At 47.3% G+C, this 27800-nt stretch overlaps 3 protein-coding genes across 8 annotated transcripts; 1 reads left to right on the forward strand and 2 right to left on the reverse strand.

Annotated features, from left to right (window-relative positions):
- Positions 1-444: 444 nt before the first annotated feature.
- On the reverse strand, positions 445-13753 carry FXR2 (FMR1 autosomal homolog 2). The gene is made up of 17 exons (XM_052657452.1): positions 13501-13753; positions 7787-7839; positions 7350-7443; positions 6890-6961; positions 6632-6780; positions 6286-6379; positions 5704-5820; positions 4189-4359; positions 3846-3924; positions 3427-3536; positions 3115-3201; positions 2607-2829; positions 2202-2399; positions 1911-2111; positions 1720-1815; positions 1476-1576; positions 445-1145 (listed from the first exon to the last, which is right to left on the reverse strand). Exons 1-17 carry the CDS (start codon positions 13579-13581, stop codon positions 1050-1052), a joined length of 2022 nt encoding a protein of 673 aa, XP_052513412.1. The 5' UTR covers positions 13582-13753; the 3' UTR covers positions 445-1049.
- Positions 13754-21503: 7750 nt separating this feature from the next.
- On the reverse strand, positions 21504-23066 carry SAT2 (spermidine/spermine N1-acetyltransferase family member 2). Its single transcript, XM_052657856.1, has 6 exons — positions 22808-23066; positions 22586-22637; positions 22384-22467; positions 22183-22284; positions 22008-22048; positions 21504-21873 (listed from the first exon to the last, which is right to left on the reverse strand). Exons 1-6 carry the CDS (start codon positions 22871-22873, stop codon positions 21706-21708), a joined length of 513 nt encoding a protein of 170 aa, XP_052513816.1. The 5' UTR covers positions 22874-23066; the 3' UTR covers positions 21504-21705.
- SHBG (sex hormone binding globulin) lies at positions 22982-27800 on the forward strand. 6 transcript variants are annotated; one of them, XM_052657850.1, is made up of 10 exons: positions 23233-23398; positions 23747-23907; positions 24079-24283; positions 24445-24536; positions 25337-25526; positions 25991-26152; positions 26390-26549; positions 26666-26802; positions 27189-27396; positions 27652-27800. In XM_052657850.1, the coding sequence occupies exons 3-10, from the start codon at positions 24104-24106 to the stop codon at positions 27798-27800; spliced, it is 1278 nt and encodes a 425-aa protein (XP_052513810.1). In that variant the 5' UTR covers positions 23233-23398; positions 23747-23907; positions 24079-24103. The 6 variants fall into 6 exon arrangements, with proteins under 6 accessions (XP_052513815.1, XP_052513813.1, XP_052513810.1 ...); XM_052657852.1 differs by having other exon boundaries at positions 23751-23907; XM_052657853.1 differs by lacking the exons at positions 23233-23398; positions 23747-23907 and adding an exon at positions 22996-23058.

Below are 27800 nucleotides of genomic sequence, written 5' to 3' on the forward strand. Positions count from 1 at the left end.
GTACCAGCAGGAATGAGGGCTCGACACCTAGGTTCCAGGGGCTGTCTTGAGGGAACCCTGCTCCCCAAGGCCCAGCCCAAGCCCCAGGCCTCAGGTAATCGGATTAAGCAGCCTGCCTTGGCTCTCAGCTCTTAGTAGGAACAGCTCCAGCTCTGAGCAGCCCTACCTAGCCTGCTGTGACTCAGGGTATAGGAGTGGCCTAGCTCCCTCTACTAGCAAACCTGGGGGAGGGGAGAAGCAGCAAGGCACCGGCTGCTTTTCTCTAGACCAGGAGGGTACCTGGGCCTGGGGAATTCAGGAATGTCAGAAATTCCTAGACGTAGACCATCTCTGGAATGCTAGAGAAGCCAGTTGTGGTGATACAGGAAACAAGGGCCAGGGCAGGTCACGCCTATAGAAACAGATGGACCAAACTAGGCACAAGGAAGGTACAGGAACCAGAAAGCCATTTGGATTTTTTTATTCTCTTTTTAAATACTGTACAGTGAAAAATAAATACGCCTTCTCATCCACCAGACAAGGTTGGTCCCCCCCTCCCCTGGGGGACCTTGTCACCCCCCTTCATACACACCCCTGGTTCTACTCCAAAACCTTCCCCATGCCTCCCACCCACTTAAACCCTTACTATCCCCGTCTTCCACAGTGATGAGGCCCCAGAAATGGGGGGTACAGGATGGGAGGAGGGATAGCAGGGGAGCCCCCCTGAACTGTCAAATCTGGGTGGGTCAAGGAGCACCCCGCACCAACAGGCGGAGAATGGGGGTGTTCAGAGAGAGATTGGGGCATTAGAGGATAAAGGCACATCCAGTCTGATGGGGAAGGAGAGAGACTCCCCTCACCCTGGGGGTAGGGTGGACAAGAGGGAGGGGGTAGGACCCTGTTACACACCCCTCCACTAGCTCCTGGAGGCTGGGGGGGACCCAAGCTGCTGTGCCACCCCCCTCCCCCCTAGATAAGAGCAGCTCCAGCGCAGGTCAGTCGGGCCTGTGAGGGCCATTGGTGTTGGGCAGCAAGCGAGATGGAGAAGGGAGGGATGCGGGCTGGAGGGTTTATGAAACCCCATTCACCAAACTACCCAACTCCAAGGGGGCGGAGAGCTCCCCATTCTCTGAGGGGCCCTTAGGAAGCTTGCTGACAGAGTCACCCTGAAGGGAGAGTGGGAAAGAAAATGGAGAGGAAGGAAAGGAGGTCAGTAGAAATTCAGGTAATGCCATTCCCTACCACCTAAGAGCTCCAGGCATCTGCTGGGACCCAGGGGTTGGTCGCCAGTAGTCACTTTTACTGGGATCCAGAAAATATGAACCAAATGGCCCTTTCTCTTCTATACAAACTTTTCACTATTCTACATGCAGCCTAAACTCCAGCTGCATGCCTTCCCTGCAATTTCACAAGCGATTTCTTAGCGAGTTTTCATGTGCCCCCTACTCCAGAGCAACACAAAAGGTAGTGGGGTAAACTATGTCTTCCTTGCCTACCTTCTGCCCTGAAAGAGAATCCTCTGAAGGTTTAGTGCGATCCAGGGGTGGCCGCTGGCGGCTCTGAGACTTTGCCCGGGAGATATAGTCAGCCACAGTCACTGGGGAAGACAGAGGATCAAGTTTCAGAAGGAACCCAGGTATCCAGCCCCTAGACACCCACTGGACCCCAACCCCTAGTTTCCACAGGATAGGAGGCATCCTGTTCTCTGAGGCAGTCTGCTGGAATCCAGTGTTAGCTCACCTGGCTGACGGTCTCCACTGATAGAACCATCAGTCCGGTTACCACGGTTACGGCGGCGGCGGCTCCGATTACGACGCTGGGGTCTTGACTCATCTTCTGTGGGGCATGGGAAAATGAACACTGCGCATCAATCACCCACCCCCTCAATTCTTCCCCAGCTGCAATCTTTCACACCCTCACACACCCCTTACCCAGGCCATTCTCCGTCATGCCGGGCCCGTCGGATTCCAGGCCTCCATCCATGACAGTCCTGTCCTCGTCGGTGCGGCGGCGGCGGGAGCGGCGGCGTCTGGCGCTTGCTGGCGGGGGTTCCCCTGGCTCTGAATCAACGGGGGGCTCTGGTTCGGATGTGTCCAGTAGGCTGTAGGGATTACTGTCTGGGTCCTTCAGCACTGGTTGGAGGAAGAAGGAGTTGGGAGTCAGGTGTCCACCATCTTTCTTTTTGGCCCACATTCATGAGCCCAGCTGTCTGCTTCTGGTACCTGAGCTAATCGATGAAGAGTTGTATCTTGAGGTGGGCCGGGGGGCAGGTGGGGGTCCCCTACCCCGGCCTCCTATCGGACGCCTCCGGCTTTCTTCCCCCCGGGTCGGGGGATCCCGGTCGCCAGGCCCAGGTCGGGTGGGCTCCTCCCTCTTCTCTGACTCCGTCTCGGAAGCTGTGGATAGGTCTGAGTTGGGGCCTGAAGAACATAGTGGCGTTCAAACAGGGTCCCTCACCCTATCCCAGGATCGGTCCCCACCCCCAAGCTGGAAAATTCTCCCTCTCACTCCTTAGTCCCTCAGCCAATCACTTCATCTTCTCAATCACCCTTTCCTCAAGCTTCCACCCAGACCTCTGCCTCCCACACCCCACCACTGCTTACCCCCCACTCCCATAGATATCTCACCATAGGCAGGACCGCCTGTCCTCCGGCCCCGGCCCCGGCCCCCATAGCTGCCCCCATAGGTTCGTGTGGTATGAAGGGAAGAGGAGGAGCTCTCATCAGTGGTATATCCAGCCTTGTCACTGCTGCCGCTGCCCCGCCCACTTCCAGGAGGCCGAAAGCCCAGCCCAATCTGCCGAAGCTGCTCATCAATCTGCAGCCTCTCCAAGCGGAGCTGCTCCACCTCCTGGTTGGGTAGAAAAACAAGCAAGGAGAAGTAGGTGAAAGATCAATAGTCTCTCTTGACGTGTCTCTGCCCCAACTGTCCCTAGGGACCTGAACTCTCAGGAACACAAGGCTTAAAATAGGGAAAATGATGGGTTCCAACTCCACAGCCCCAATTTTCCACCTAACAGTTTCTATTCTACTCAGAGACACAAACTGGAAACCACCACTTTTAACTCCATCCAGCATGCTCCTCAGTCCCCTGTACACGTGGGTCTTTCCTCTCCCAGGCTCCTGGCTCGGGTACCTGCAGGTAGGAGAGGTGATATTCCAGCAGAGCCTGAGCATTGCTGATGTTTTCTCGGGTGCCAACAAATATGAAAGGAACCATGCCCTGGAGAGCAAAGGACACATAGATTAGAAACAGACTCAAATCAAGTATTAAGTCCACCTTGTCTAAGAAGCCTACCCAAAAGGGATCTTTCTGGGCTCGCCATCTACTAGGAAAAACCAAAGTTCCCATGCCCTATCCCCTAGAAATCCCAGCCCTCAAGAGAATGGCTTGGAGAACAATCATATCTACTCTGGAAACCAATCTCTAGGTGTAGTTGCCCCATACCTCTTCCCTGGGGTTCTTCTTGTCATTATCACCTTCAACTCGAACCCTCACCACACCGGATTTATCCACAATCTCCTGGATCACTTTCCCGTTCTTTCCAATCACTTTGCCTGAATAGGTAAAGGAGGAGTCAGGCTTTTTTTTTTTTAAGGAAAGAAAAAAGAGCAAAAACAGACAGTTTTCCAGCTTCTATGCAAGAATTCTGTTTAATGAATCTCCTGCTTCTAGGCTTCTAGTGTGTTTTCACACCACAATCGCTAGGAATTAGTTCTCCCATTTTTGTCACTCCAGTAGCAGACTGTTCGGTCTGTCCTCGTGAAACGAAGTGCACTGGGAGATGCAAAGCCAGAATCACCTTAGAGCATCTCACATCTGGTCCCCAACATGTTCTCTTATATACATACACAACCCTAACTCACCAACCAGATTCCTGGGCACTTGCACGGAGTCCTCAGAAAACTCAAGATAGCTCCGGGCCTGTCGGCATGCTTCAGGAGTCTAAGAGAAGAATGGGGAGTTATTAATAAAACAGAGGACCTGGATCTCAAACAGTGATCTTCCTGCCACTCTCTGTCTTTGGGAAAATGTGCTGCCGCCACAGTCTGGGAGGGAGGAAGCAACTATACACCAGTTAAAGGAAAAAAAAGGTATGCACATTATTTAAAAAAAGGGGAGAGAGGCGAACACGACAGGCTTCCTTTCTATTTCACACACTCTTTTGTATCCCCGAAGGGACCTAGATGACAGATATCTTTTGCTGACCTCCCCATAGATGCGGAAAGTGCAGGTCTCTTCACCCAATTCAATGGCAGTCACCCCAGGTACTTTTCGGGCCTGCTGGATGTTGGCACCATGAGTCCCAATTGCTAGTCCCATCAGGTCCTCTCGCACTGTGAACTCCTCTTGGAAAGCTGCCGCCAGCTGCTTGCTTGTCTGAAAGAAAAAAAGACACTGACTTATAGGAATCATGGTGAAATCTCAGACACCTGTCCCGGGAATCTGACACTTTGCATAACTTCAATAAGAAAAGACTGTGAAAGAAAGCCAGAACTATCTGGAAGTCCACTGACCACCAGGACCTGTGTGGAGAATTTAGGAATGCTTCATTCCATTCCTACCTTCTCAGTACCAATGGCTTGGTGGGCAGGGGAGGTAATGATAGCAGGGTTTGGGCTAGGAGCCATCAAAGTTCTGGATTTGGCTCTAACACCATCTGGCTGTATAATCCCAAACAAAACATACTCTCTGTGCCTCTGCTGTTATCCACTGAACGATTACCCCTGACCTCTGTTCCCCACTAAACGATTACCCCTGACCTGCCCCATTCCCAGACTAACAAGAGGATTAAATGAGACTGGTGTTTAGAAAGGACTTTTCACATGGTAGATGCAAGTGTAAGGAATATTTACCTTATCCAAACCAATACAAACTCCCAAAATAAAACCCAAAAAGTTGAGGAGAAAGCCAAGAGGTTAAGAAAAGCATAAAAAGAGGCTATGACACACCATGCTACCACTTCATTTCTCAACCAGCCCTCAGAGGGAGGCCTGAGTACAAAGGCAGGCAAAGGGAAAGGCTCTGGCAGCACCCTGAGGAGCATCCCTGGAGAAATACAGATTACCATTTGCACAGGCTCCCATAAAGATCAGTTCACTTGATTAAAAGGAAATGGATGTTCAAATAACACATACACGTGTGCACCTCATTTAGGACAGTATAATTCCTAAGGGAATCTGACCATCATAAGATGTCAGGATTCAAAAAGACCTTGTATAAACACTCTCTTTCAACTTCCTCATTGTCACAGATAAGGAAGAGAAAACTCACTGGAATCAAATTATTTGCCAAAGGTCAATTATTTGACAAAGCAAGACAGGATTGATTCCAAGACTAGGGATCTTTTCCAGTGTACAAATGGCTCTCACAAAGTGGTTTGGTTCTCAGAGGTAATTTGGGGGCACCCAGTGGAGGTAAGACCCACACTTTCTTCTACTTTTAGACAGACTTGTTCTGATTCATCTGTCTTATCCATTGTGCTTTCAAGTAAAATTTCACTTGGTCACATGGTCCCGTAGCTTTAAAAAAAAAAAGCTTCACACTAAAAACATGATAGAGCTCTGCCATCCGGAGAAGTCTGAGATGAAATAGCAGACCCAGGTTTAATGGCCCAGAAAGACCTTAACCTCTGTTCTGTAAACATAAGAGTATGAGTGGAGGATGAGGTGGGAGGGAAGACAACAAGACCATTCAGCAGTAAAAAGTGGAGCCCAAACTTACCTCGAGGTGCTTGGTAGCTTCTTCATTGCGCGACATGAGCAGCAGTTTGGTACGCAGGCTTCGAAAATGCATATCACCCAGCAGGGATGCTCGCTTCACAGGGGCTTCCGTGGTTGACTGGAAAGAAACCAACAGAAAAGTCACTAAAAACTGCCTATGTTTTAGAAGAGAGTCAGGAACTGGGAAATCAGGACACCTGAGTCTCTGGAAAAGGGCAGGAGTTTAAGAAACAAAGTTGAGGAAGAGAAAATCACTGTTGGTCTCACAAGGGCCTACTATCTGGATGCCTATGGGAACTGATCTTACGGGGCAAGCACAAGTGAGATTCATACTGTTTCTGAGAGTCCAAATATGCAAGAAGGGTCCTTGACCCAAACTGCAATATGATGGTCAGGTTGAAAAAAAATTAAGGCATACATGAGAAAGACTAAGGAATAGTAGGGCTAACCTGGGTCCACAGGATTCAGGAGGAATAAAGTCCTTTCTGACAAATAAATATAAGCACACTTTAGCTCTTCCCTTCTTGCAAAAGAGTTAAAAGGGGAGAAGGGCTTAGGTGAAGTTCAGGCAAAATAAACTCACCAGGATGAAGAGCTCACTATTTGTGATGTTGAGAAAGATGCAGTTCGCTCCCAACGCTTTCTTAAACTCTTTATGGACGTTTTCATTGGAACAGCTGCAGAGAAAAGAGAACAGTGCTCAGAGGGCAGAGTGTAGCGTATAGCTGAACATTCACGGGAGAGAGAGGGACTGAGAAAAACAAGGACTTCAGTTAAAGAACAGAGATGAGGAAACAGAACTGGGAGCAGAGAAGACTCTAGGGGGTCAAGGGAACACAAAACACACTGGGAGCAGGGCCTGGGACAAACACGTGCAGAGATGAGGACCATAAAGGGGGTCCCCCACACCCAATATCCCAAACACTCACGCCTCTCTCAGATCCTCAGGCACAGCCATGGTAACCTTGAAGAAGCTGCCTTTGGTTGCAAGGGGATTGGGATTAACGGGCCGAAGCCGTTCCAGGGTGACAATCTCATTGTAAGTGGCATCGCAGGCAGCATATTCAATAACATAGAACTGGCAGAAGAAAGAAGGTGTGGATAACATGAGCTTCTGTCTCCCACCATTCTCTGACAAAAATGTTTCAGCAGTTCTCCCAAAGACCTTGACAATCAGTCACACTCACATCTCCCTTCATCATCCGCACCCGGGCCAGCCACCAGCCACAAGGCTCTTGCTCATTGGCTCGAGAATAAACCTGAAGAGAAGTTGAAAATAAAAGAGATCTTGAGGCCCATCTAAAAACATCAAGAATAGAATGAGCATTAAGACACTTAAGAGGCATCCTAGACCAAGATAAAGGAAACTAGAGGAAGGAGCTGCTAGTTAAAATCAGAGGACACTGGAGTTCAGATGCTGTTATCGTAAATGGAAGAAAAGTGGATCCCCTGAAACTGGGAAGCTCCCTAAAGGCTTGATTCATCACAATGGTGATGGACACTTCACTCCTCCACAGACTGCCTAGCTGGATGGAGGAAGGAGAGTGCAACAAGCAGTAAGGAGCCTATGATACCTGTATCAGGGTAAGGGAGATGCAGAATCCTGGGAAAAGTGATGTTTAGAAAAGGTGGACTTCAGGCCCTTACCTCCACTTCATCCCCTTCTGTGATCTCCTTGTTATAGTCAGCTGGAGGTGGTAGCCGGACATCCCCAAAAGGAATCTGTCTCTCACTCTGCCAGCTGCAAGGGAAACAGTGATACAATAGCTATTCAGGCTAGTGTGGTTGCCTGTTTCTTCAGAAAAAGGTAACTTCCTCCACTGGACATTTTCCACCTTCGCTGGTGATTAGAAGCTAAATTCCAGGCTCTGCTCCATACCAGTGTCTTCCATCTCTCGCTAGAACCTAAATACTGAGTCAAATGCCCCCACCAGCACCATTTCCTCTCCTAGGATCCATACAAGTCGCCCACCCAAACCCCTGGCTCTTGCCCACCTATTACATGCCTCATGGGACTCAGTCGCCCCTTCTCCACTCTCCTTCTAGGACCTAGTATGCTGGATTCTCTATTCCCAAGGTCTTACTTGTTTTCAAAGAAGATGGTGACAGAGTCTTCATGGACATCCTTCACAAAGCCCTAGAATGGATTTTAGAACCAAGTAAAGAGAAAAAAAAAAAAAAAGACAATTAACCACCACCTCAGCCATTAGAGGAACAGGCACCTTTGCAGCATCTTATACTAGAGGTTGGGCTTCTCCGGTGGCTCAGTGGTAGAGAATCTGCCTGCCAAGCAGGAGATGTGGGTTCAATCCCTGGGTGGGAAAGATCCCCACGAGGAGGAAATGGCAACCTACTCCAATATTCTTGCTTGGAAAATGCCATGGACAGAGCCTGGGGGGCTACATACACTCCATGGGGTTGCAAACAGTCAGACCCGACTCAGCAACTAAACAACAAAACTAAGGTTTCTTTTTCTGGCCACACCACACGGCTGGTGAAACAGTTCCCAGATCAAGGATTGAACCCAAGGCCATAGCAGTGAAAGCCCAAATCCTAACCACTAAGCCACAAGGAAACCCCCACCCCACCCCCCAACCGCCTTTTTTTTTTTCCTTTTGTAAAACTAGTTTTAGATGGGAACACAAGCAATCTAAAAACCAGGCTAGGGAAAGCTGCACTGGGGAAATAATACAAATGGTGAGGTAGCAAGAAAAGAAATAATACTGGCATGGACAGAGATGTTACAAAATCCAGAAATAAGATGAGACAGAAATTAAGTAGAAGGGAAAAACATCACCTGTATCAGAACAGCCTGGAAACTAGTGGTCTCCTATGGCTCCCACAGGGGCCTCCCTATCTGTCTGCCTCCTGCTGTACTGAGCGGCTTGCCAGAGTTCAATTAAAATACCAACAACATTCAGCAAAGCTAAGAATATCCCATGAGACAGTGTGAGGCTGTCCTGGAACACCTAGAGGACATCAGGATCTGCCAAGAAAGGGTCTAACTCCTAACACAGCAAGAGACCTGAGCAACTTGCTGCTCTGATGCCTGGCCCATACGAAAATAATCAGAACACTGGACAAGTTCAAAATCCAAAAACCACCTACATAAAGAAAAACTAGGATTTAAGACATGAGGGAATTCCCTGGTGGTCCAGTGGTTAGGACTTTCACAGCTGTGGACCAGGGTTCAATCCCTGGTAGGGAACTACAATCCTACAAGTCACGTGGTATGGGCAAATAAATAAAGATGTAAGACTTTTTAACGCTAGACTATGACACTGCTAAGAATTTGAAAAGGGTAATAAAATCTGTAGAAGACCCCAAACTTGAGACCTTGACAAGGAACAGCAACAGGAATGACTGAATAGCTTGGTCTACCTATTTTCTTTCCTTTTTTTTTTTTTGGCCAAGGCAGTGAAAGCGCTAAGTCTGAACCACTGGACCGCCAAGGAATTCCCTACTTCCTATCTTCTCTGTCTTCACCGAGAAAGCCAAAGCTAAGAGTTCAATCCTATGCTCCCAGTTTTCCTACCTTTTCTATTTTTCAAATACTCAAAATTAGGGATTGCTAATTTTGATAAAGTCCAATTTATCAATTAGCTCTTTTGGTTTCATATCTAAGATATCTTCACCTAATCCAAGACCACAGAAGTTTCCTTCTATGTCCTTGTCTAGAAGTTCTATAGTTTTTATTTTACATTTAGGTCTATGATCCATTTTGAGTTAAATTTTTTAATATGGTGCCAGATATGATTAAAGTTCATTTTTAACCTATGGATGTGCAGTTCTTTAAACACCATTTGTTGAAAGACTGTACTTTTTCCAGTAACTGCCTTTTCATGTCTGTCAAAAATCAGAAAATTCAAACTAATGTATAATGACAAAAAGCATTAGTGGAAGACTTTTGGGAATGACAGAAATTGTGGTGATGGTTCATTTTATATGTATGTCAAAACTTAAATTGTATGGTTTAAATTTGTATGCTTCATTGTATGTCAATTATGCCTCATTAAAGCTTTAAAAAAAATAGGGGTTTCAAAAAGCAAAATAGTTCTTATACTATTCCTAAGGTTTGCAGATAGGAACAAAATATGAGCTTAGGAGAGAAAATATCAAAAATGCATACTTGGGTCACTCCCACCTCAGGGAGAACTAGTCAAACATAAACACTTACTTCACTGTTCTTTCCTTAAATCTAAACCTAAAATTTCCCTCTTGATATGAGCCATCTTCCTCTTCTTTTGAGAAAGGATCTCATTATGGAGTCTTACTACTGCCCAGGACTCCTGGTCCTGCCTAGCCTTACATACCCATGCTTTAGCTTTCTCTGCCGTCCCCTTCCTTGGAAACGTTTTTCCCACTCTTCATTCAGCTCCATCAGTGCTCACTCCTCCTCTTCTCCACTCACAACTGAGGCACTTTTACTTTTCACTGTTTGCCCAAGTTCCTCTTCTCTTTTGGGTTCTTCCCTTTAACTCCTTCCCCTCCACTTCTTTTTTCCTTAGCTCCTTGTAAGTGTCCTCCTCCCCTCCTCCCACAATGACTATTATATCTCTTCCCTCTCTTTTCTTCCTTTATAAGGGTCTGTCTGGATTTCTCTAAAAATTTCATCTAGCCTCTGCAGCTGACTTTATCCAAAATGTCTATCTCTAAGCTTTAGAAACAGTTAATGAAGAGAAAGTTAGCTATTTTCAAAACATTTCTGGGATGAGATAAAACACTGTGGAAAAGATAGAAGAGTCACTTGCCTGCCTTTTTTGTGAAGAGATTCCCCACTCCTAGATATAATCATTCACAAAAAATGCACTTTTCCCTCACATTACTCAGCAGTTCAACAAAACATCACTCATTCTTACACTTCTAAGGTCTTTTTTTGTCAAAGATTCTCCAAAACAAGCTTTCTCCTCAATTTCATATTCCAATTCACTCTCTGCTCCTTAATTCCACTCACATTATCCCAGTTTTTTCCTTCATAGATACCAGTGGTAGAAAGTGAGTTCCTCGTTCTGCTCAGTCCATGCTCACTGAGAAGATAAGCAAGGGAGGGCAAGAGCAGTTAAGTGAATCTCTAGAAGGCTACCTAGATCCAAAGGATGACTCAATTCAATTCAACAGTCATGGCAAATGGGCTTTGGCTTATAGGTGGATGCTATATCCTTAACAAAGGAGTAGGTATTGGGATATCCAGGTAAGGTCTAGAAAGTTGGATGGCCGTGCCCAGGAAGATGAACAGATATTTCACTTGGGAGAGTACACCTCAAGGAAATATGTGCATTAAGTTCTGACAGAAAAGGAAGAGTTGATGGGATAGCTACAAGATAACTTCTGTTATTTTCAGTTCTAGCTTGTAAGAAGAAAAAAAACAACAGGACCCAATTCTGAGAGAGATGAAAGGAACCTCCCCAGATTTACAGTTCTAGAAGCAATGTAAACACTCCTTGAACCACACTGAAGTCTGCTGAGTCATGAATATTAAATCAGCAGCAAAGTCAGATTCACTAAGTATACGGCACTGAAAGTTAAGAAAGATTACTGAATTTAAGGATGTTTTGTTGTTCAAATAAGACAAGGAGCAGAAAATGCTGAAGTGGCCAAAATACAAACTCCATATTACCTGGCTTTTAGTTGAACTCCAAATTCTGTTCTCTGATTCAAAGCATCCTATCTTTGATTCACTGAATCAAGTCTATCACTGCCATATAGCCCACAGGAGAAAAGAGAAAGATTCAGAGACAGACTTTCTACTTGACACTTATATGTGGAAAGGGAAACATGCCCCTTCCCAGCAGTCTCACACGGTTAATTCAAACTGGATACTGATCTTTCCCATGCTTCCTGGAACAAAAGCAAACATTATATCTTGATCTCAGACTCAATTTAAGAAGCACTTTCTTGGGGCTGGGAAGGACCCTGATGAAGGACAGGATATTGTGGGAAATTAGGTTAAAATCTTATGAGAAAGGGTATTTCAACAAAGGTAAGCAAGCTTGAGGGGAAACGATATAAGAGACAAATGTACTCTATCAGAATCAGAAAGGAATTAAGAGACTTTGCCAAAGAAAACAAATGGTATGGAGGTTTGCTAGAGAAAAAAGTCCCATGAGTTAGGAAAGTATGTAGAAAAAGAATGAAAGAAGGGGTAAATTGGGAGCTTCCTTCTTCCATGTTAACTGGGTCATGGAATAGGTAGTTTTGGGGGATTATGCAGAAATACTAGGATAAAAAGCCACAGACTTAAATTGAGAAATTAAGACAGATGTGGGTACGCATAGGCAATGAAGAATATAAAGAAATCTGGTGAGGGGAAGTCAGGCAGGAATGAATAGGCATTTAGAGTGGGTCAAAAATGACTACACTGAACTTATCAATTGAAGCTGGGGCAGAAACCTACTCCAAGGGCTAATATGAGACCCTTTCCAGTTATAGCAAGATATGACTTCACAGGGAAGGAAAGTCATTTCCAAGATATGAAGGTGGAGAGGTCCACTACGGGAGGAAAGGCTTGAGGGGAAGTGGAGAAAAGGGGGCTCTTGTCCTCACAAATAATGGATGAGGGCCCAATGAGAGAACAAGTCAGGAAGCAGGAAAGTCTCTGAGACAATCCCAGGCATAAAGCACAAAGCAGTTCAAACGAACAACATAACAACAGTGGCAAAAGAAAAATTCCTGAGAGGCAAGAGGGGTCTCCCTCTAGCTTAATATAAATGAACGGGGAAAAAAGTGTCCTAAAAAATAGATTCAGGGACTTCCCTGGCAGTCCAGTGGGTAAGACTCTGCATTCCCAATGCAGGGGGCATGGGTTTGATTCCTGGTTCAGAAACTAAGATCCTGAATGCTGCACAGCCAAATAAATAAATATTAAAAATGTAAAGACAGTCCTCTTCTCCTTTAAAAAAAAATAAATAAATAGACTATTGGGCTTCCAAATTGGGCAGGTTTACCAGAAGTCTTCTAGAAGTGGAAATCCTTAAGAAAAAGATAAACAGAAGTAATCCTCATGAGATCTCATTTTAGATAGAGAGTAGGAGTACGAAGCTCACACTCCTCAAAATGAAGAAACTATATGAGTGATCTAAATGTATGAGGTCAACGTGAGATGACAAATACAAAACCATCCTCCAGTAGAAGAGCAGACCAACTAGTCTTGGAAATAAAGGGGTGGGGTGAGAGAGACTTGTGAAAAGATGCCACCTTATGGCTAGGAGGCAACTAGACTGATACAGCCCAGAGTTCCTGAGGTCAAAGATACTAAATGTCATAAACAGCTTCTGACCGTTTCTCCTTGGTGTGGGAACAGAAATATAAGATGAAAGTGGAGTGAGTCTTTCAGAGCCAGTAGGCAGAGGCCTCTCCGAAGAAGATGAAAGGATCTAATATGGGACGGCCTTCCCAAGGGGGTAATAGGGGAGAATAAAGAGAATTCTCCATGTGCTTGGACTGTGGGGAAGAGGTGATTAAGATCCAAGGTATGCCTTCTATTAGGAGACAGGAAAAGTCAATAAGACGCTAGGGTAAATGGGGTCTCTCCTGGGGGCTGCGGGGGCGCTGATCCAAGCACAATAATGCCCTGATGTTCATTCCCAGAGATGCGGGTAAAAGCAGGTGTAACAGAGGGGCCAAAAATAAGGGGTTAACTTCCAGAGGTCTCCCCCAAGGAGGGCCGCGGGTGGGATCGTGGGTCCAAGGTTCTAAGGGTCAGGGCTAGCTCCAGAACCTCGATCCCACCCCACTCTTCCCCGTTCTGGCTGGAGGGAGGGGGCTGAAGACCGCGTCCCTGGCCGGCGCGCCGCCTCACCTTGTAGAAGGCCCCGTTGGAGCCGCGCACCTCGACGGGCAGTCCCGGCTCCACATCCCCCCCCGAAGCCAGGCCGCCCATGGCGCCGCCACCGCCTCCGACTCCCCCGGCGGCGGCTGCAGCAGCGCTCTGAGTACGGGCCGGGCCAGGTCCCCGGCGTCTCCCTGGAGGAGGAGCTGGAGGGGGAGCAGCGGGGGGCGGGAGCCGGGCCGGCCCCACGGCGGCCCTGCCACAGCCAACGAGCAGGGGGCCGGGGCCGGGCCGCTCCCCGTCCGCCGCCGCCGCCTTGGTCTCCGCCACCGTGAGGAAAACGGCCGCCGCCGCCGCTGCCTTCGTCACCTCAGCTTCCGCCCGCCGCCGCCCCCGCTGCAGCCTCAGTCCCGGGACCCACTGCTGCCGCTGCCTCTACACGGCCTCCTCCTCCCTCTGCCGCCGCCGCCACCTACTGCGCAGACGCACCGGGCACCCGCCCGCCGCGCGCGGGCCCCGAGGGCCACGGCGCACGCGTCAAGGCTGGCGACCCAGCTCTCGCTGGCCAGCGCATCAGGGCTTCCACACTCCTCTTTCCTCTCTCACGCCCCCTCCTGGTCGCTGATTTACGCTTGCGCAGAACCAAACTGACTCTCTTTCTTCGCCACCCCACCATTCCACCGCCCAGTCTCTTCCTTTCCCCGCCCCACAACACAGAGAGCTAACCAATCATGGGGAGGGAGGGGCCGAGCTCACTCAATCGGATTGGGCTTCTGATGCTCCTTGGTCAGACCACACCCACTTCACCGCTGTGCGCTCCACCAGGCTTGGAGAAGTTAGGGACGGGCATGCGCCTGAATGATTGCTTGGTCACTTTCTCCACCTTTGTCTTTTTGGTGCGCACGCTCCGGGGGGGGCGGGAAGGAGGAGTCGAAAAGCAAAAATGGGCCTAGTGCGCGTGCTCTGGGCCTTACAGTCCACATGCCGGTGTGGACTCTTTTGAGTGTTTCTGTTTCTGCGCGTTAAGATTTAAATTGAGTCACCTTCTTGCCTTGAGAAGATTCTGATCCTGCATATGATGAAAGGTTAAAGAAAAATTTCAAGACACTACCGAGAGGCAAATGCAATTTGGCACAAGATTATTATCTAAATGCTGAGAGATTTCAAAATGGGAAAAATTGTTAGAGAAAGGATAGTTGAGGGGAAGCTTAGGATTCATAAACTAAGAAATTTAAGTAGAAGTGAATAAAATAGCCAAGAAATTAGGATCATGTGTGTGCAGCTAATCATTTAGCAAATATTTATTTAGCCCTCACTGTGTTCCAATTATCCAAAACAAGGATTTTATGATATATTGGAAATGGTGCAGACAATCACATTTAAGTAAATAAAGTGATTAGAGTTCATCTGAAGATGTGTTAAAGATGAGGACTAGGATAGAGGGAATCCCAAAGACACAAACAATGGTCAGTTGCCCTTCAGCATGATAGGGAAAGACCACTACAGGGGAGGTAATGCAAATTGAGATTTGAGGGATAAGTAGGCGTTTGCTAGAGGAAAAATGCAGTGAAACTATTTTTGAGAGAACAAGGAATAAACAGTGCAGAGGAGCAGAAAAAACAAAACATGTCCTTTGGGGAACCACAACAAGTTCAAATAGCATTTGGCTTGAAGTAGGGAAGCTAAACTGTGAAGCACTTATAAATCAGGTTAAGGAGAATGGCCTTCACTTTATCAATACTACAGAGTCACTGAAAGATTTTAAGCAGTAGTGTAAGTGCAGTGGCTCAGCGGTAAAGGGTCTGCCTGCAATGCAGGAGCCGCAGAAGACACCGGTTCAATCCCTGCATCAGGAAGATCTCCTGGAGATGGGAATGGCAGCCCACTCCAATATTCTTGCCTGGAGAATCCCATGGACAGAGGATCCTGGCGGGCTATAGCCCATGGAGTCACAGAGAGTCAGACACAACTGAGCATAAAGTACATGTCATACATGTCCATCCCCAACTCCCTAACTATCCCTTCCCCACTTCCTTCCCCCCCTGCAACCATAAGTTCATTCTCTGAGTCTCTCTTTTGTAACTTCATTTGTATCATTTCTTTTTAGATTCCACATATAAGGGATGTCATACGATATTTCTCCTTCTCTGTCTGACTTACTTCACTCAGTATGACAATTAAAAATAATTTATTTAGCCTTCCATTATGCTCACACTAGGTTAAGTCTTCTACCTCATGCTGCTAAAGCATCATATACTCTTTTATGGTACTCATCATAGTTATAATTTTCATTATTTCTCCAGTGTTTGTCTTCTGCCGTCACACTATAAGTAAACCCTGTGAGATCAGAGACTGGGTTCCATGTGTCTGTTTGTCCCCAGTATTGTATACCCAGTACTTAGCACAGTTCCTGGCATAGCAAGTAATAACCAAAGGAACCAATGTCCTGTAGGTCAATGGACATAGCCCAAGACAGGTCTGGGCTAGAGAGGTAAATGTGAGAATTATCATCATATTGCTGGTTTAGTTGTTGTGTCTGACTCTTGCGATCCCATGGACTGTAGCCCACCAGGCTCCTCTGTCCATGGGATTCTCCAGGCAAGAATACTGGAGTGGGTTGCCATTTCCTTCTTCAGGGGATCTTTCCCACCCAGGAATTGAACCTGGGTCTCCTGCACTGCAGGCAGATTCTTTATCAACTGAGCTACTAGGGAATTCCATCAGCACATTAGACATCGTGAAAGCTATAAGAGAAAATTAGATGTCTAGAGAAAAGTGACTTAGAAATGAATTGGATCCCATGATAGAACTCTCAACTACAACAGTATTTAAAGGACTGACAGGGAATTCCCTGGTGGTCCAGTGGTTAGGACTCTGCACTTCCACTGCAGGGGTCACCAGTTACTTATTTATTTTTTGGGCTGCACCGCACAGCATGTGGGATCTTAGTTTCCAGACCAAGGATCAAACTTGTGTCCCCTGCTTTTCTGCATTGTAAGCGCGGCATCTTAACCACTGGACGACCAGGGAAGTCCTAAGGGGGCACCAGTTAAATCCCTGGTCCGGGAATTAAGATGCTATGTGCCATGCAGTGCAGCCAGAAATTACAAAATAAAAAAGTAAATGAAGGGTTGGCAAAAGAAGAGGTGCGTTCAAGAGTGCCTGAGACAGAACATCAGTAACTAAGGTGGCAGAAATGCTAAAGTGATTAGACTATCAGCAGTGATTCTGATGGGGCTTCCCAGGTGGCACTAGTGGTAAAGAGCCTGCCTGCCAATGCAGGAGACTTTAGAGACGCAGGTTAGATCCCTGGGTTGGGAAGACCCCCTGGAGGAGGAAATGGCAACCCACTCCAGTATTCTTGCCAGGAGAATCCCCATGGACAGAAGAGCCTGGTCGGCTACGGTTCCTAGGTCGCAAAGAGTCGGACATGGTTGAGTTATAGAGGAATAGAGAGGGAGAGAGAAATTAAGTGGGACAGATTATCAGGAGGGCTGGCTGTCAAACCAAAAAGTTTGGTTTTGGATCCTGAAGTCACAGGAGTGGCAGAATTTTGTTTTGGAAATGGCACCATCATAACTTCCAAGCATCTGGCAGCATCAGTCCTCTCAGATTTGACTTGTACTTTTTCATCTGCTCCTGTCTTTGTCCAGAATGGCCAAGGATGAGAGTGGAAAAACAGGGGACAGCATTTCAGAAGGGAGAATGGCATGTGCAGAAGGTCCAGAGGGGAGAGTACAGTGCATCTGAGGGACTGGAAGGAGTCTAATATGGACAGAACTGACTTAAAGAGGACACAAGGCTGGAATAATGTTTCAGATGATGGAAGTTTGGGCCAGAGCCTGGAGGGACTGGCAAGGGGTTTGGACTTTGTGCTGAGAGCAGTGGGAACTGTAACTGGATTTTCAGCAGACTTGCCTTTAGGTGATATTATTTTAGCTGGACTATACAAGATGTGCAAAACGTGTCAACAGAATGCCACAGCCTGTCTTAGGATTTTTTTTTTTTTTTTTTTTGCTACACCATGTAGTAAATGGGATCTTAGTTCCTAGCCAGGGATTGAACCCACTGCCCCTGCAGCGGAAGCATGGAGTCTTAACCACTGGACTGTCAGGGAAGACCTGCATTAGGAGTTCTAAATACTTAGAGAGTTTGGGAGGAAGATAGAAAGATGGATAGATTGATAGATAGCTAAAAGCTAAAGAGATACGAAAAATGGGGATTAAATGAAAGTTTACAGACTGAATGTTCAGACTTGCCCCAGACTCCCTCTTCACCCAGCTCTGTGTACAACCAGATTTATACCCTCCAGGCAGGAGTTTGGAAGCTTCTCTTCCGGGAAATCTGATCAGACAAGGAAAAAGACCTAAGGGTTCTGACATTAGGGGTTCCTCGAGGAAACAGCCTCATGAATCACCCTATAGTAAAAGTTTGCTGCATGCCTCTCTACCTTCTATACAGACACAATCACAGTTGCCAATCAGTACTTCAGTGTACAGATCTTAAATATAAGCATACAGCTGAGGATTACCAGACATTTGAGGAAAGTCTTTAAACAAAAGACAAAGACTAAACAAATAGAGAAAGAAAAAAAAAGCATAGAGGAAATAAAGACTATCCAAGAAAGAAAACACTATTTTAAAAACCTATGAATATTCTCAGACAAGAAAAGAACATTTATCCATGAAACAAAAACAGAACATTCTTAAAATGCAGAGAACAAAAGAGAGCTCTTAGAAATTAAAAACATAAAAGCAAAAATAAAAACTCAATAGGAGGCATGTAATATATGCCATGATAAATATAATTAACACTACTGTGTGTTACATATGGAGCTTCCCTGGTAGCTCAGTGGTAAAGAATCTACCTGCTAATGCAGGAGACTTGAGTTTGATCCCTTGGTTGGGAAGATTCCCTGGAGAAGGAAGTGGCAACCCACTCCAGTATTCTTGCTTGGAGAATGCCATGGACAGAGGAGCCTGGTGGGCTACAGTCCATAGTGTCAAAAAGAATCGGACACAACTGAAGTGACTTAGCGCAGCACAGCACTTCAACTCTCTAGGCGGCATACATCATGTTTCTTACAATTTACACATTTATGTCACCTGCTCATCCTTGTCCAGTATCTAAATCATGACCATTTAACCAATGGTTATTCCACAAAAGGAATAATAAGTCACCATTGAAAATGACGATGTGTGTTTAATAGCATGGGAAGATGTTTCTGGTTTATTGTTAAATGAAAAATGTTTGCAAAAGAGTATGATCCAGTAAAACCACACACACTTAACTAATTATATGTATGTTTATATGTATACATATACATTGAAAAAAGTCTAGGGAATTGATACCAAAGGGTTAAGAGTAGTGATGTAAGTAAGGCTGTGGATTCTATTTTTATCAGTTCAGTTCAGTCACTCAGTCGTGCTCAACTCTTTGCGATCCCATGGACTGCAGCAAGCCAGGCCTCTCTGTCCATTACTAACTCCCAGAGTTTACTCAAACTCATGTCCATTAAGTCAGTGATGCCATCCAACCATCTCATCTTCTGTCATCCCCTCTCTTCCCGCCTTCAATCTTTCCCAGCATCAGGGTCTTTTCAAATGTGTTAGTTCTTCATATCAGGTGGCCAAAATATTGGAGTTTCAGCTTCAGCATCAGTCCTTTCAATGAATATTCGGGACTGACTTCCTTCAGGACGGACTGGTTGGATCCCCTTGCAGTCCAAGGGACTCTCAAGAGTCTTCTCCAACACCACAGTTCAAAAGCATCAATTCTTAGGTGCTCAGCATTCTTTATGGTTCAACTCTCACATCCATACATGATTACTGGAAAAACCATTGCTTTGACAAGATGGACCTTTGTTGGCAAAGTAATGTTTCTGCTTTTTCATATGCTGTCTAGGTTGGTCATAACTTTTCTTCCAAGGGGCAAGCGTCTTTTAATTTCAAGGCTGCAGTCACCATCTGCAGTGATTTTGGAGCCCAAAAAAATAAAGTCTCTCACTGTTTCCACTGTTTCCCCATCTATTTGCCATGAAGTGATGGGACCAGATGCCATGACCTTAGTTTCCTGAATGTTGAGTTTTAAGCCAAATTTTTCAGTCTCCTCTTTCACTTTCATCAAGAGGCTCTTTAGTTCTTCACTTTCTGCCATAAGGGTGGTGTCATCTGCATATCTGATATTGATATTTCTCCTGGCAATCTTGATTCCAGCTTGTGCTTCATCCAGCCCAGCATTTCTCATGATGTATTCTGCATATAAGTTGAATAAGCAGGGTGACAATATGCAGCCTTGACATGCTCCTTTCCCGATTTGAAACCAGGCTGTTGTTCCACGTCCAGTTCTAACTGTTGCTTCTTGACCTGCATATAGGTTTCTCAAGAGGCAGGTCAGGTGGTCTGGTATTCCCATCTCTTTCAGAATTTTCCACAGTTTATTGTGATCCACACAGTCAAAGGCTTTGACATAGTCGATAAAGCAGAAATAGATGTTTTCTTGGAATTGTCTTCCTTTTTCGATGATCCAGTGGATGTTGGCAATTTGATCTCTGGTTCCTCTGCCTTTTCTAAAACCAGCTTGAACATCTGGAAGTTCACGGTTCATGTACTGTTGAAGCGTGGCTTGGAGAATTTTGAGCATTCCTTTGCTAGCATGTGAGATGAGTGCAATTGTGCAGTAGTTTGAACATTCTTTGGCATTGCCTTTCTTTGGGATTGGAATGAAAACTGACCTTTTCCAGCCCTATTCCTGACCTTTTCTCAGCACTGCTGAGTTTTCCAAATTTTCTGGCATATTGAGTGCAGCACTTTCACAGCATCATCTTTTAGGATTTGAAATAGCTCAACTGGAATTCCATCACCTCCACTAGCTTTGTTCGTAGTGATGCTTCCCAAGGCCCACTTGACTTTGCATTCCAGGATGTCTAGCTCTAGATGAGTGATCACACCATCATTATACGTACTTACTTACAAAAAAGTAAGTATACAAAACTATTTTTTTTTTTGTACAGTTCTTCTGTGTATTCAGTCCATACCATTTCTGTCCTTTGTTGTGCCCATCTTTACATGAAAAGTTCCCTTGGTATTTCTAATTTTCTTGAAGAGATCTCTAGTCTTTCCCATTCTATTGTTTTCCTCTATTGCTTTGCATTGATCACTGAGGAAGGCTTTCTTATCTCTTCTTGCTATTCTTTGGAACTCTGCATTCAAATGGGTATATCTTTCCTTTTCTCCTTTGCCTTTTGCTTCTCTATTTTTATATGTCCCTTCAAACTTCTCTACAACAAACCTGCATAACTTGTAATAAAATAGTATGAAAGTGGGAAATGAGTCTGTTTGCCTTCTTGTCTCCATGGGTCCTAAAGGTTTATTTTAGTTCTACTAAACTGAAAAAAAAGACTTTGTGACTTTTGAAAAAGAAAAAGCACTCCCTAGCTGCGTGGATTTTTTTTAAAGTTGGGGCGAGTGATCCTTCCTAGTGTCCCTGAAATGCGGCCACCAGGTGGCAGCCTGCTCCATCTATTGAGTTGGTGGGCCTGGCTCAGTCTTAAATTCCATATGCCCAGGCCAGACGTGGCAGGCCTTTGTCCAGATCCCAAACCTGACCAACAAGCTTGATGCGCAAGCTGATCCCTTCCCTTCTTTTTCTATATACCACAGGCCAGAGTCAGTACTCAGTCCATTGAGGGTAAAAGTCATGTTGTTTAGTCACTGAGTTGTATCCGACTCTTTTGTGAACCCATGGACTGTAGACAGCTAGGCTCCTCTGTCCGTGAGATTTCCCAGGTAAGAATGCTGGAGTGGGTGGCCACTTCCTCCTCCAGGGGATCTTCCCCACCCAGGGATTGAACATGCTCTCCTGCATTGGCAGGCAAGTTCTTTACCACTGAGCCATCAGGGAAGACCAGAAATCATCTTAGGCCCAGTTTTACCCCCAGGAGCAACATCCACTGATCAGAATGCTGAGGGAGGGGAGCTGAAGCTTATGGAATCCTCAGTTCTTCTACCCAACACCACATCAACATACAGAAGGAATTCTCATTTATTTTTCACGCTTAACAAGGAGGTGGGAAGGCCTGCCTCTTCCTCACTTCTGCTCTTTCTATCTGGGAATATTCGCCTCCGACCCTCCTTCCCTTCCTTCAGGGAGGCTTTGGTCAGTGGAGACAGTCTCTAAGGAGTGTTCAGTTTGTGGGGATGGAGAAGCTGAAACAGCAATCCCCCAGGGGTGGCATCACTTTCCTGCCAACTCCCTCATCGCCTCTCCTTCAAAGCGAAAGCAGTGCCAGCCCTCACCTTCTGTCAGATCTTGGGCTCCGAGGGCCTTGTACAAGTCCATAGCCCTCTTGTTCCAGTCCAGGACTGCCAGGCGTAACTGGGAGCAGCCCTTATCCAAAGCCACCTGTGAGAGAAGACACTGCTCACTTTTCTGGAGTCAAAAAGGAAAAGACTTTCTCACCCTCTATTCAACCCAGGTGCCTCCCATACAGCTCGGCTTTGCCAGGGCCCAACTCCTAGTGCCATCCCTCTCCTCACCTCAGCCACTTTTTTGATTATTTTGGAACCAATCCCTTGACCTGATGTGGGGAGAAAAAAGAAGGATTGTCTGAGTTGAAGAGGAGCAGCAAAGGTCATAAGCTAGGATTGAGAGACAAGGGATGGTGGTCCCTTCATGGGTTGCTTTTCTCCCATCCTGGCATCTTCCCAGTACCTCGATATTCTGGCTTCACATAGATGTCTTCTAGATAAATATTTCGTCCGTTCCATGTGCTGTAGCTGAAGTAATATAGCCCATAGCCCACCACACAGGGCCCTGCAAGAGAAAAAAAGAAGGATCAGGCCTCTGGGCACCTGCGGGAAATACCTTTGAGGCTGATTGGAGAGGGCACCTCTAAAGTTGGGGTATTCTTACCCTGTGGCTCCCCCGGTGCAGAAAGAATCTCTGCCACCAAACAGTGATAGAAAGGAGTCTCTCCAAAGCCATCTGCTCTTAGGGCTGCAGAGATCGGGTTTGGGATAAAGAGAAGAGAAAGAAGGATTGGGTGTGTGCCCAGCCTACAGTTTTTGCTTGGGGAGTCCCAGCCTCCGTCAGGACTCAGGATTTGGGTCCCTACCTTCTTCACTGATCTTCACCTGGTCTGAGAGTTTCTCGTACTCAGCGAGTTCCTACAGCGCGGGGGCAGAGGCTAGATGAAGGCAGGAGGGCCTCGCTGCTCCCTCAGCAAGACCTCAGGGCGCGCTCCTCCCTCTACTCCCACTTCCTTCTCCTCCACGCCCCCCACCCCAGCCAGTCTGACCCCCTCTTGGGACCCTGGTTTCGAGCCGGCAGCCCTCACCCGAATCAGCCTTAGGATATTTCCACAATCTCCCTCCTTGGCTTCTCGGATCATCACGAAAGCCATCCTGTTCCCCAAAGTCAGGGACCGAAGTCTTCCGTTCTGCAGGAAGGGGAGACGAGCAACTCGGACCCTTTAAGGGGCCTACAAATTCGGATTCCCGAAAGCCGCGGGAATGGCGGGGAGCGAGGCGGTGGGGGCTCCGAGGGCTGGGAAGCTGAAGCTCGATTCTGGCTACTGCGGAGAGAGAGGTAGGACTAAGTGGTCCTCACTGTCTGGGCGCCCCTAATTTCAGCCCCCGCCAGCGCGCACCTGCCAGCCAATCAGCTTGCAGAACGGATATGTCCCCACCCCGCCCCCACCCCGACTCTGCCCCACAGTGGCCGAGTCCCGTGACCGCGCCCGTGGGCAGGGGTCAAGGCTGTACTGCAGAGGCTTTCTCGTCCGAGTTATCTGGGTGTTCCAGCCTCCAGTGGAGAAACCCCACGGCTCCAAAATTACCTCTTTCTTTAACTGAAGAGTGCAGTGATTATCTGCTCTTCCCTTCGCTCAAATTCACCCATTCCAGCCCACCCAGACTCCAGACTCGGGGTGAGCCCCAAGACCTCCAGCTCTTTCCTACTGGCTCAAAGTGTGACTTCTTCTGGGGGCATTTATATTTTAAAATGGATGAGGGAGAGAGGGATGAATTTCTGTTGGTAAATGGTTCGGCGTTGTGATAAACGGATAAGAAGCTAACTGGGGGTGGGAGGCAGAACTCCTAGTATCCACTGAATCACACTCAGAGACAATCCCTCCTTAGGAGGCAAGCCTCAGAGGCCTGGGAAAACACCGAGGGAGGAGCTCAAAGCAGATACCAGGCTTTGAATCTGCATTATCTCCATTCATCCTCCTTCACATTGACCCCAGAAAGTAGGTATTATTTTTCACATTTTGCAGACAGGACACTAAAGCACACTGGTGGGGTGACTCACCCACAGCCAACCAGCTGGTGTTTGGGATTCCATGTCTCAGCTCTAGACCTTATAGAAGATGCTACTTGGGTAGCCCGGCAGGAGTGTTTCTAGATCTCGTGTTTGTCATCAAGGCAGCCTCTGCAGGTAGGCTTGGAGGACCCAGGAAGGAGAGTGCAAGCGAGCTGTCCTCTCTCAGCTCATAAACTTGCCCAACAGTGGGGGAGGGTAGTGGAGAAACTCTGTCCCTCACTCCATTTGTCCTCAGAGGGGCCAGAGGGTCAGTGGCCCTGTCTCCTGCCCCCCTTCTTCCCCCAGGGCAACCTTTAACCCTCCAACAACCATGTGGAAGGCTGCCTTCCCCTACGCATTTGCCCCAGAGTCATTGGAGGCTAAAAGAGGACCGCAGCTGATTATGGTGAGCAGAGGTCCACTGGCCATTTGGCACGGGCTGCTGCTGCTGCTGTTGCTACCACTTCCCAGCCACGGAGGACCGGCCCTGAGACCTCCTCTCCCCAGCCAGGTGCAGGAGTGGGACAGGGTGCTATGCCTTGCATGCGTTTCAGTGAGCTACGCTGGGGCTTTGCCCTCTTCTTTGCTTTCCTCCTCTGGCCTGGTAGCAATGCCTCCCCCTCCATCTGTCTCTGGCATGTCCTTATTTTGGCTTACTTTTCTCTTCAACAGACAACTGAAGACTCTCCTGCTCTGCACCTCAGCAATGGCCCTGGACAAGAACCCGTTACCATTATGACTTTTAACCTCACCAAGATCACAAAGTATGAGATTGACCCAATTCTTTGACCTAGTCTCCTGACATCACCCTCTCTCCATCAGCTCCTCTTTTTTTCCTTTATTTAATTGAAGTATAGTTGATTTACAGTGTTGCATTTCTGGGGTACAGCAAAGTGATTCAATTATATATATTTATAAAACATGTTATATATATATATATTCTTTTTCAGGTTCTTTTGTATTATGGCTTATTACAAGATATTGAATATAGTTTCCTGTGTTATACAGTATGTCGACTATCTATTTTATATATAATAGCTTGTATCTGTTAATCCCACACTTCCAATTTATCCCCCCACCTTTTGCTCTTTGGTAGCTGTGAATTTGTTTTCTATGACTGTGACTTGGTTTTGCAAATAAGTTCATTTGTATCAGTTTTTAAATTCCACATGTAAGTGATACCATATGGTGTTTGTCTTTCTCTGTCTGATTTACTTCATTTAGTATGATAATCTCTAGGTCTGTCCAGGTTGCATTGTTTCATTCTTTTTATGGCTGAATAATATTCCATTGTGTGTGTGTGTGTGTGTGTGTGTGTGTATACCATGCATATATATATGCATGTGTGTGCATGTATATATATAGACACCATGTCTTCTTTATCCATTCCTCTGTTGATGGACCTTTAGGTTGCTTCCAAGTCCTGGCTATTGTAAACAGTGCATCAGTCCCTCTCTTTTCCCTGTCTCTCTGTCCTTCTCTCTACCTGAACTCCTCCCTCAACCTCAAGTCTATGCTCAAAGCGCACGCCCCCTACACAGTCCTTCCTTTCATGTCCTTCCAGAATCTCCTCCTCTTTTGAGTTTCGGACTTGGGATCCAGAGGGAGTCATTTTTTATGGTGATACCAACCCAAAGAATGACTGGTTTATGCTGGGGCTTCGGGATGGCAGGCCTGAAATCCAGCTTCATAATCACTGGGCTCAGCTTACAGTGAGTGCTGGACCCCGGCTGGACGATGGGAGGTGGCACCAGGTAAGTCAGATTTGGTCCTGAGGGAAGCGTATCTTGAGCTGGTCTGAGGAAGGGAACGGAACCAAGTCATGAGGCATCCCTCTACCGTTATCACCACATTGAAACCACACAGAGGCCCTATGAAGCTGCTATTCTTGTCCGCATTTTTTTCAGAAGGGAGTTCCGAGGCTTAGTCAGTTTGTAAGTGACAGGTCCAGAGTGAGCTGGGGGTACCAGCTCACCTTTCAAGTACATATTTTTTCTGTCAGACTAGACTGCCTCTCTTAGGTTCCAGGTTTGGTTTGGTTTGGTTTTGGTTGATGGTTGTTCAGCAGTTAGTTGTGATTTGGGATTATCGTGATAGGCGAGCTCGAGTCCTTCCACTCTGCCATCTTCAGCGTGGCATAGTCTAGATCACCTCTGAATAAAGCGGTAGAGGCAGGCTCCAGGGACCTCTGATTCCTCTTCTCTTTTTCTTCTCGCAGATGGAAGTGAAGATCCATGGGGATTCCTTGCTACTCAGGGTGGATGGGGTGGAGGTGCTGCGTCTGAGACAGGTCTTTGGACAACTGGCCAACAATTCCCAGCTCGTCATGAGGATTGCACTGGGAGGACTGCTGTTCCCTGCCTCCGACCTCCGGTTGCCGGTAACTGCATCCCAGGGTCAGGAACCGTGACCAAAGCTGATAAAGCATTGCTGACTGGGTGGCCATAGGGATCTGCGTCTACATTTTTTAAGGAGAGGGGATGGGGTGAGAGATGCATGGGGGAGGGCAAATGCTTGGGTCTTAGAGGGGAATAAACAGGGTGGGGAGGCTGAGACTGGGGCTCAGATATCCTGATTCCAACATCCTCTGCATCTTCCCTCCCGCCATGGGCTCCAGCTAGTCCCTGCCCTGGATGCCTGCCTGCGCCAGGATGACTGGCTGGACCAACAGGCCCAGACCTCGGCATCTGTCCCCACTAGTGTCAGAAGCTGTGCTTTAGAGTCTCAACCTGGAATATTCTTCCCTCCAGGGACTGGTGCAGAATTTGGTCTCCAAGGTAAAGGCTATTTTTCCCTCCATGACCAGCTCTGTGTCCATCTCCCTCCACCACTAGCCCCTTCTCTCCATGAATCCCTAGCCTTAAGACCTCAGAAGGATCATTTCTCCCCCTAGAAATTCCCCAGCCTCATGCAGAGCCCTGGGCCTTCTCCTTGGACCTGGCACTCCAGCTGGCAGCAGGTTCAGGCCGCCTCCTTGCTCTTGGGACGCCAGAAAACCCTTCTTGGCTCAGCATCCACCTCCAAGATCAAGTAAGGCGGGGCATGCTGCCTATACTCAGTGGAGCCTAGGAGCAATGAGAGGAAAGGGAATTCCAACGTGTCAACAGTATGAAGGCTTTGGGAGGTGGGGGGCAGTGCAGAGACTGCAGACACATATTAAAGCTGCCCACAGCAAGCAAATGACCTTTACTTAGATTATATATTTTCTTGGGGGTGGATATGGTTTTATAGAAGGCCAAGACAAGAGAGCTGAGGCAGGACTGAGGTGGTGGGAATTGCCAGAGATAGATAGACTGGATAGACATAGATAGTGTGGCTGAGAGGAAGAATCCAGGCAGCCAGGGATGGGGCTACAAGGAGTGGGTGCAGTTCGTTCTTCCCTCCCCCACTTATGTCCCTTCCCACACACTCTGCAGAAAGTGGTGTTGTCTTCTGGGTCGGGGCCAGGGCTGGATCTGCCCCTCATCTTGGGGCTCCCTCTTCAGCTGAAGTTGACTGTGTCCGGGGTGGTTTTGAGCCAGGGGGCAAAGAAGGAGATCCTTGCTCTGCCTCCCACGGGCCCTGGCTCCCTCCTTGATCTCTGGGTCCAGCCGCAGGGGCGTCTCTTCCTAGGGGCTTTGCCAGGTAAGAACGAGCGGAGCGATGTTGAAGATTCTCAGCACACCATGGGAAACGGCTAAGGGCAGGGGAAGAAGCGGGAAGGGGCACATTTTTAGGGGAAGGAAACCTCTGGGAGGGAAGAGGAAAAGAGAGAGGATAAGGGGGTGGTGGGAGGAAGTGCTTTCAAATATTTAAGTTGGAGAACTGAAAAAGTGGGGAGGAGCTTCTGGATCCAGGTCCCCCTATCCCCAATGTCCCCTCCATGCTCCCTCCCTCTAGGAGACGCTGCTTCTGCCTCCTTTTGCTTGGATGGCCTTTGGGCACAAGGCCAGAGTCTGGACATGGACCGGGCCCAGAGCAGAAGCCTGAACATCTGGACTCACAGCTGTCCCCAGAATCCAGGCAATGGCAGTGACACCACCCATTAA

Source organism: Budorcas taxicolor, chromosome 19 (genome assembly GCF_023091745.1).
Source record: "Budorcas taxicolor isolate Tak-1 chromosome 19, Takin1.1, whole genome shotgun sequence".
NCBI lineage: Eukaryota > Metazoa > Chordata > Mammalia > Artiodactyla > Bovidae > Budorcas > Budorcas taxicolor.